At 45.3% G+C, this 10,096-nt stretch overlaps 1 protein-coding gene across 2 annotated transcripts in view; it reads right to left on the reverse strand.

Moving 5' to 3' along the window:
• LOC109408303 (uncharacterized) overlaps positions 1-9,442 on the reverse strand; it is a 32,818-nt gene extending 23,376 nt beyond the window's left edge. The window contains exons 1-5 of one of the 2 annotated variants that reach the window (XM_029860517.2): positions 9,318-9,442; positions 8,333-9,253; positions 8,048-8,269; positions 7,915-7,971; positions 7,163-7,855 (exon numbers count right to left, since the gene is read on the reverse strand). In XM_029860517.2, the coding sequence (XP_029716377.2) occupies positions 7,163-7,855; positions 7,915-7,971; positions 8,048-8,269; positions 8,333-9,253; positions 9,318-9,327 (1,903 nt within the window). In that variant the 5' untranslated portion in view covers positions 9,328-9,442. Of the gene's footprint in view, positions 1-7,162; positions 7,856-7,914; positions 8,002-8,047; positions 8,270-8,332; positions 9,254-9,317 lie in introns of both variants that reach the window. The other variant, XM_062846649.1, reaches the window with a different exon arrangement.
• Between the last annotated feature and the right edge of the window lie 654 nt (positions 9,443-10,096).

Here is a 10,096-nt window from a genome sequence, read left to right on the forward strand (position 1 = left end):
TCTACCACACCAGCTAAAGGAAATCCGCATCGTAGCAGTACCGAAGCCCGGCAAGGATAACACCACCGCCGCAGGAAACAGGCCCATAGCACTGTTACCTACCCTAACTAAAACTATCAATTCGGCTGTACTAGATGAACTGAACCAGATCATCGATAGCCGGGAGCTGCTGCCCAAACTGTCTTTTGGATTCCGGAAAGGACAGTCGACATCCACATGCACCTCATATATCGTGAACCTCATCCAATCAAATAAACGGAAAGGACTAACCACCATCGCTGTCTTCCTAGACCTGAGTAACGCTTTCAATGCGGTTCGCACGGACAAACTGGAAGAACTATTGGGAAGGTTGAAAGTACCGCAGGAGTATATATGTTGGATAGCGTCGTTCCTACGCAATCGCACCGTAACCCTTAGATGTGGAGAAGAGGACATCAAGAGAATCATAAGTAATGGCCTGCCGCAAGGTGATGTTCTGTCGCCGACCCTATTCAACTTGTATACAGCCGGATTGCACAACACTACTGATGAGAAGGTAACACTGGTACAGTATGCGGATGATTTCACCCTTATAGTGACTGGGACCAACACGGAAAAAGCCAAGCAAGCTGCGCAAGAGCAACTCGACAAATTCCAAGAGCAGGCACAGGATTTGAACTTGGTGATAAATCCAGAAAAAACCAAAGCGATACTCTTCAAAGCCACTAACGTTGACCTGGGATTAAAGGTCGCAGGGAAACCCGTCGAAACAGTCATCAACTATAAACACTTGGGAATATATCTGGATCGTTCTATGAGTTTCGGAGCACATATCCGAGAACTCTGCGGCAAAATACAGGATCGTTTAAATATGCTGAAGGTCATCGCCAAGATAAAACACGGCGGACATCCGGAAACCATGAGAATGCTCTACAAATCGCTAATACGAAGTGCACTAGAATATGGGTGCACTGCATTTGGTAACGCCAGTAAGACCAACAGAGAAAAGCTACAGGTGATCATCAACCAGTGCTGGCGTAAAGTAACTGGTTGTTCAAGAACTACCCCGAGAAACACACTGGCGGCCTTGGCAGGAGAAAGCCCATTGGACATACGCTTGGAGCAAGTAACCTGTAAGGAGGTGGCCAAACACATTCAAAACGACAGTGTGGTAGCAGAGCAGCTACTTCAACTGAGAGGACAGGATATTCCAGACGATATGCTCACACTGCTGGAACGAACGTATCTAAAACATCTGAACGTATTTGACGCGATCCTACCGAATATCACGGTTTACCAACATCAGCCGTTGGACATTCAAGTCACGCTGATGGAAGGAGCACCAGCGAAAAGGTACTGTAATCCACGAGTCCTAAAACAAGCCTTCTTGTACCTGCAAAACATCAAATATAAATTCCGACCGAACATATGCTTCGAAAATTGAGGACGCCTGCGGAGTAGGAGTATTCTGTGCAGCCACGAAGCATAGAATCAGCCTGAAGTTGGATACGGAAACATGCATAATGACTGCGGAGCTATACGCTATACTAGTGGCACTGAAGTACTTGCAAAGCGAGTGCATCGAGGGAGCAGTACTGTTCACAGATTCTCTGTCATCCTGTCAGTTGATTGAGGGTCTGTTGGCGAATCCTAGGAGAAACTCGGTTATCCAGGAAATCGTAGAGATTGCAACAACCATGAACGTGACAATACAGTGGATCCCAAGCCATTGCGCAATCGAAGGCAACGATATAGCAGACGAACTGGCAAAGGCCGGTGTATACTCGGACCAGGTCCTGGAAAACGGAATATTGATTAACGATGCACTCCACACCTTCAACCAACTACGAATCGAAAATACGAACAACTGGTATTGCACTTATGCAGAAGAGAAGGGGAAACATTTCTTCTCGATACAGCCGAGTTACAGCGATCACCCTTGGTACAAAAACAAGCCACTAAATAATTTGGAGATTCGAGGCCTGAACCGCTTGATGGCCGGACACAGCTTCGTGAACAACTGGCTGGCCAAGATGAAAATTGTAGACGACCCGGACTGCGACGTTTGCCTAACCGAGGATACGGCAGACCATGTAGTTTTGCACTGCAATAAATACGCTATCACCCGCTCGGAGCATGACTTCGATGGAAAATTCCGGACGCTTGTAGACCTGTTTAAATCCAATGATGTGGACACATTCCGAGACGTTGTACGCTTTTTGAGAAAAGTGAAAAAGGAACTGTAAACAACAAAATCGGTGCTTGAGTTTGTGCCCAAGTACCAGATGCCCGACCGCGTTGGCATCAAACAGAGCGCAAACACGAAACCCACTGGGCATATGGTCTCTGTCACCGGTCCCATCACAAATAAGAAGAAGAAGAAGAAGAGGAGCAAACGGACGTTAATGCAAGCATGTACCATACACCAAACGAAGATGAGGATGACGATAGTGCAGCAACCGATGCAACGTTCGACGAGAGAATTGATCCAGCAATCACGCCGGTTAGACGATCATCGCGTAGCACATGTGCCGCCTTAACGGTTCCGAGAGACAACTGGAATGGTGAAAAAGTTAACTGATGTACCGAAAACGTATTTACAATGAACAGCCCCGAAGGTGAACTATGGAAGGCAGCTATGGATGATGGATATGAAGATGGTGACCGGAACGCCGTATGCTCATTACGCAAATCATTGTACGGACTGAAACAAGCTGGACATGTCTGGAACAAGAAGTTTGATTAAGTCTTGAAGAAGATGAAGTTCCAACAGTCGAAGAAAGACCCGTGCTTGTACGTGAGGCAAAATGGTAGGAAGTACACCTACCTGATAGTTTACGTTGACGACATGGTGATTGCCTGCCACGAAGAAGGAGAATATGAAGAAATCATTCAAAATCTAAACAAGCACTTCCAAGTGGTATCACTAGGTGACATCAGCCATTACTCCTTGAACCAACAGATGTACATTCAAAAGGTTTTGACACGTTTTGGCATGGATCAAGCAAAGCCATCCAAATACCCCATGGATCCTGGACACATTCAGCAAAAGGAGGAGGCAGATAAGCTGACTGACAACCATCAATATACCAGTCTCATCGGATCTTTGCTGTACGTGGCTGTAAGCACTCTCCCGGATATTGCAGTAAGTGTTTCCATTCTGGGCAGATCAATGGCAGATTGGACCGAAGCAAAAAGAATACTCCGCTACCTCAAGCAAACCATGGACCACGAACTCGTTTTGGGGAAAACCGATGTACGTGGATGCAGATTGGGCAAGTGATGCGAAGACTCGTAAGTCCAACTCCGGGTACTTGTTCCTGTTGGGCGGTGGACCAATATGCTGGGCATCACGAAAGCAGACGTGTATTGCTCTTAGCAGTACGGAGGCGGCGTTCGTGGCGGTCGCAGAAAGCTCCCAGGAACTTCTATGGATCGACCGGTTACTAGCGGACTTCTCAGTTAATACAGCCAAGCCGATCATCATCCATGTAGACAACCAATCTTGTATTAAACAATTGGAGTCTGCACGTTCAACAAATCGTTCGAAACATGTGGATACCAAGTTCCATTTCGTATACCAGCTCAAGGAAGATGGGATCATCCGGATGTAGTACTGTTCCACTGAGGAGATGGTCGCCGACATGCTGACGAAACCCCTGACCAATGTGAAACTATCAAGATTCAGGGAAGCAGCAGGAGTTCACCTGTCGAGGAGGAGTGATGGAAGCTAAGCGGCGACTCTGATGAACTCTAAGGCGAAGCTTCCTGTCGAGATGAAGCACAGCAACGCGGCTACTACAACTCCATCTTAATGCCTAGCAAGCTATGATTATTTTTTTTATGTATATAAGTCAGTCCTCTAGAATAAATTATTCATTCTGCTTTTGACCACTACTGAAGAAGGAAGTTTCATTACAACCTAAGGTCTTATTTAACTCCCGAACTCCCATAAGTCCGCCCGCTCGTGTAGCCGATCAGCTCGTCTAGCTGTTCGGCAACTACCAACATCTTTGCTAGACCGCTCCTGTTGTGGTTCAGCGCCCGCGTGAGATCTACGCCAGTCATCTGCGCTTCCTCGGCCGGGGCTGAGCCGCCTCGTGCTCCTCCCGTTGAATCTCCTGCCGTTTGATCGCTGGCGGGCATAGCAGCTTCTTGTCGTGGCGATCTCGCCAGTCCTCCTCGCTCGAACGGGTTCAACGGGTTCACGCCGTTCCCTCTGCCTTTCCACTCTCAATCACATTGTTGTTGTTCATGGATTTAGTAGTCGTCCCCCTTAGAAACGCTATCCCTCACTGCAAATGAACTAGTCGCTAATAATCCTGATGGTTATCTTTGCAAGAAGGGAAGTCACCCGAGGGTTGGCCCAGGCCCTTATGGAGACTGAGCTCAGAGCCAGATCAGCGCTAATCAGGAGTGTTCATCTGAACCTACTTCCACCCAGTTAATTGTCTAAGCTGCGGGTACAGGTCCCGAACGTACTTTAAGGCCACGCCACGGTTTTATGGGACGGACGACAGCGCCGACATTCCATCCGTTTCAAATCAATGTCACTCGACCTTACTGAGAGAATAGAATAAAATTAGTCTATGATAGAATACTGTCGCAGCCAGGTCACTTGTGCGTAGTTACCTAAGCGTGTACCATCTCAGTTACCAATTACAAAGCGAGACTGGTTTCTTATGATTGTTGATTAACCGGGAGAGGACGCCTGCGTGCCCAAACTGGTCGGTAGCAACTGAAAGGGTATGGTTGGACTGTGCTGAGTGGTGGCCTGGGTGTTTGCAGCTTTTCTTCTTCTGAGGATTGGCATTCATGAGTTCCTGCAGAGATTCATCCAGAAGGAATCAGGCATGCCTCTTGTTCAGGACGGCAGGGTTTCACCCTAATATTTTCTCTCTCAGTGAGTACTGCCAACCCACGAGAGACTATCGACGAGCAGCACCACACGACGGCTTCATAGCCGATCTCTTCGAAAAGCACAATTAGTACACAGACAACTATCAACTACGATACACACGATACGCAACACAAAATTTATAACACAATTGTTGGACAGGATCACGTTTTATACGGTAGAAGGACTAAAAATGTAAGCTTAAAGATAAAAAATATTGTATAACACAAACTAAATAACCATTGAACTTAACGACTAAAAACATGAACTAAGATTGTACTTAAAATTAATTTGTTGAATTATAAATTGCAGCTAAAAGCAACTCCATCATCATAAAACCGAGTTCGCTCTTTGGAATTCCGAAAACTGATCGCCTGTCGCAACACCTCTAGAAGTTTCATCTTTGTTTTTTTTAGAAAATCTCTCAGATACTCGCGACAATAGTTTCCTCATGGATTACTCCAGGAGTTCCTACAGACATTCTTTCAAGAGGATTCGGAAATTCCTGGAAGAGTTCCTTCAGAAATTAGATCAGCAGTTCCTTCAGAGATTACGCCAGAAGTTTCTTCATGAATTCCTTCTGACATTCCTCCAGGTGTTCCTTCTGGGAACTCTACTGAAATCTCTTCACCCAAATTACATTTTCAAGTCGAGTAGATTAGAAAAGGTTATAAACACCATCATAAAGCCAAAACAGAATTTTCTTGGTTATACAAAGGTTCACAAAACCTTTTGAAAGCAACTAATGTATCACATTGTTGCTTAGCCAGGGATCTGTCCTAAACTTCCTTCAGGGATTTCTCTTGGAATTCCTACGGAATGCTTTATGGAAACTTTTCAGAGATTCTTTCAGGAGTTCTTTTAGAGATTTTTCTAGGGTTTCCTTCAGATATTCCTACAGAAGTTCCTTCAGAGATTTATCTAGGAGTTCCTTCGAGTATCCCTGCAGTATAGTACTTTTTTCAGGAATTACTTCAGACGTTCTTCAGGGATCCCTCCAGTAGTTCCTTCGGGGATCTCCTCAGTTATTCCAGGAGGATTCAGAGATGGTGTTTTATCAGGGATTCCTTCAGAAGTTCTTTGAGCTATTTCAACGGGAGCTCTCTCAGGTATTCCTCCAGAAGGTCGTTCAAAGATTCTTTCAGGAGGATTCAGGGATGCCTTCAGGAGATCCATCAGGAATTCCTACAGAAGTTCCTTCAGGAACTCCTACCGAAGGTCCTTTACAGATTAGTCTAGTTGTTCCTTCCGGGATTCCTTATTAAGGTCCATCAGAAATTCCTACAGGAGTTGCTACATGGATTAGCCCACGAGTTCCTTCAGAGATAAGTCCAGGAGTTTCATAAATTCGAGCAGATATTATTTTCCGACATTCCTCGTGGAATTTCTTCAGGAATTCCTTTAGATCTACCTTCAGGGATCTCTCCAGGATTTCCTTCAGAGATTTTTACAAGAGGCTACCTACAGGAAAATTAAGAAATTCCCCAAAAGTTTCTTCAAGGATTCCTACAAAATTTCATTCAAGGTTTAGACCAGGAGTTCCACCCAAGATTCCTCCAGGAGTTTCTTCAGGAATTTCTCCAGAAATTCCTTTGGGGAACCATCAGAAATTTTTCCAGAAGTTCATTCGGTATTTTCTACAAGAGCTCCTACAGGGTTTCTTCTAGGAGTCCCTTCTAGAATTTCATCAGGCATAACTCCAGGATTTCCTACATTTTCAGAAATTCTTTCAGTGAGTTCTGCAGGTTTTCCTTCTGGAAATAATTCACGAATTCCTTCGGGGATTCCTCCTGAAAGTTCTTCGTGGATTCCTCCTGGAATATCTTCAGATCTTCTCCTGGAATTCCCTTGGGGATTCCTCGTATAATTCCTCCAGGAAATTCTTCGGAAATTCTTCCAGGAATTCTCCATGGAATTCCATCGGATCTTCTTCTGAAAGTCCTTCGGGGATTCCTCCTTGAATTCCTTCAGGGATTTGTCATAGAATTCCTTCCAAGATTCCTCCTAGAATTCCTTCAACGATTCTTCCTGGAGTTCCTCTATAAATGAAGATTTCTTCAGAAATTTTCCCTTGACCTGAAAAAAAGGGGACTACCTACAGGCTTACGTATGTTCAATAAAAATTACAAATTACGATTACAGAGATCGAAGAGAGAAGTGCTTGGGAAATCTTTGGGACCCCTTGATTGAGAGGAGGGGGAGGGGTAACCTTATGTGATCTACAGCTACTATAAAGAATGCACCTAAGCGCAGTTAGACATAAACACAAATGATCGAAATACTTACGCTCCTTATTTTTCATCGTAATCCAGGACGACGAGCTGCTGGATTTGGTTCCAATTCTGCCATCAACAGCCGGGGCAGCCACAGTTTTCTGCATCGGTGGCACCTTGGCAACGCTACCGCTGGGCTTGGAAAACGTTCCGATCTTTTGCACGGCTACAGGAGCTTGCTGCTGAGCAGGTGCTACAATTACCTGTGGCGGCGGAACTGGCTGCGGTGGCTGCAATTGTTGGCTGGTGTTCCAACTCAAGGGAATATCGGCTTGTTGAATAGTCGGTATTTGCTGTGGCAGCTGCTGGATCGTGTTCCAATGCAAGGGCGTGTCTACAAGTTCGGTCGACGGTTTTGGCAGCTGCGACGGTGTCCGACGTGTACCCCAGTTTGTGGGTACGTCCATAGGTACGGTAGTCGGCTTCGAAGCTGGCAATTGAAAGGTGCTCCAGTTCAACGGTTTGTCCACATGTTGGGCAATGGGCTGAATCGGTGTAATAGGCTTCGGTTGCGGTAGCTGATAGCCAGAGTCTTTGCTGGTGGACTCTTCGGCACGTGGGACAGTCGGCTTCAACGATGGCGTAACCGACTGCGTTGGGATCTGACGGCCGGCTTCTGGGTTCACATGTGTGAGTGCTTGTTTGAGCATATTGTCGATATCATCGGATCTGCGAGCTTGCTGCGAACCGCTTGGCTTTGGTGTCTCTATAAATAATTTAAAATTGCTAATCCAAAACAAGTTGATAGAGTATTATAATACACACCTGATTCCAAATCTCTGGTTTTACTTAATTTTTCTACCGTTTTTTTGTGAGCAGCAACTAGAGCAGATAATAGACGGATTGTTGCACCTAATTAACGCATAGTTGACACTAAATGTTCAAAACTAACACTTACCAGGATCGCGTAGCCGAAGAACATCGTTGCAAGGAAGAGTTTTTTGCGATAAGCAGCTTATATTCAACTCATACTGGAAAACCATAAAGAAATGGTTTTGTACCAGAGGAACCATTGTAGAATCATCGAAGCATATGATCCACTTGTTGGTTATCTTATCCAGAAAGCTAATCGTTGCCCCACATCTCCCGAACAGTTTGCACACTTCGTAATCCTTCAAATCTGTTGAAGAATTTCAATCATAAATGATTTGTACAACTTTCTGCCCTCTAGCCCATTACTTACACGGAGGAACATTGTCCACCCTGATCGAGTTCTTGCAGATGGCATAATGGGCCACATGGTTCGGTGTCATCCGCGCCTTCCCCGGAGCCATATAGAGCTTCAGCTTGCGTCCGCTGATGACCGCGTCGTTGAACCGATCGATCACCAAGTCCCGATCGTCCGCCCGGTCCATGCAGAGGGCCAACGTGACCGTCTGGTTTCCCGTGGCTGCTATCTTGAAATGTCTTACCGGTCCAATCGATTCGAAGTTTTCCTTGTACCGGTGCAGTTCTTCGAACGGAAGTTCCGGATAGTTCTCCACCATTACGAACGGCTTGCGGTACTTGATTTGCCTCATGTGGCTCATTACTTGAATGTGGTCGATTCGATCGTTTTTAGACAGGCGACATATCGTATACGGGTCCCCGTTAAGGATCATGTCCAACTCGAGCGACTTACAAGCTACGGCCGCGGAGACAAACAGCACATAAGCCGCTGTCCCAACCTTAACTACAGAACGGACCTCCCCGGCCTGCTTGAAATGGTCGTATATGTCCTCCTCCGATACACCCATCGCAATGTCCTCGATACGGATGGTCGCCCCATACTTTAGTGTGATCGGTTCCCGTACGCGCGATACCCGAATACGCTTTCCGAACGCAATCTTGTGGTTTAGCTTTTCAACGGCCTTCTTAGCTTCGTCCTTCGTCCGGTAAAGCACCCGGCAGTGGTACAAGTGATTGTGGGTCCTCCAGAAGGTGATGTCCTTCACCGATCCGTACTGTCTGAACATACTGTAATACTTGTCGACCGGCACCTTGCCCGTGTTACCCACGTAGATTTCAGACGGTTCCCCCGTCACGGAAGCATCAGTTCCGATTTCCGATTCATAGTCGTCCGTTTCGGAGGCGTAACCCAGCGTAATCTCTTCCTGGGTGATGACTGCAAAACAAAAGCAAAACCCCCATCAATTTACCATTTTAAATTATTCCATTGCATTACTTACGTCGTGACATGGTTCAGAACCGTGTTGAAAGGCTGATTTTATTAATTTTCTTTCGGAATTTTGCTGAGTTTTCAAAACGACAACAAGAAAATCAACAAACTTGCTTGGGTCGGCCTTTTTCCCCTGCTCGCACGCAGCGTTGCCAACCTTCCAGATTTATCTGGATTTATCCAGATTTTTGAGGTCTCATTTTGCAAAAATCTGGAAGATCCAGACATTTGTTTTCGGGATTTGTAAGGTTTTTCTCGGAATTTGTAAGGTTTTTCACGGAATTTGTAGGGTTTTTTTACACGATCCAGACTTTTCCAGACAAAACTTTCTAAATCATCCAGATTTGTCAAAAATTGACCTGGCGACCCTGCTCGCACGCTCCGCACAAAAATGCTTTATAGAGATGTGAGCCGGGATTTATCCAGAGCAGGTAAATATTTTGACATTTCAGCACACGCTTGAATTACTTCAAAAAAAAAATTAAGCGTTTTCCAAGGCGTTTTCATCTTTTTATCATTTTCAGCAACGGGGCCTACACTGCCACTCAGGAAAATTGCCTCATATTCGAGACGACTCTTCCCGATATCCTAGATTTTAAGCCAAAACCTACAAGGAATCACATTTTATTCACAATTTCAACAAAACTGAAGAAATTAACAGAAAATCGATCAAAATCAACCATATCCGAAATATCCGATAAAATCGATTATAATGTTGGCTTATCCACATAAAATCGAACAAAATCGATCCACATCCCTGAGCAAAAATGTCAAATTTTCTCGATTTTG

Source organism: Aedes albopictus, chromosome 1 (assembly GCF_035046485.1).
Source record: "Aedes albopictus strain Foshan chromosome 1, AalbF5, whole genome shotgun sequence".
Classification (NCBI taxonomy): domain Eukaryota; kingdom Metazoa; phylum Arthropoda; class Insecta; order Diptera; family Culicidae; genus Aedes; species Aedes albopictus.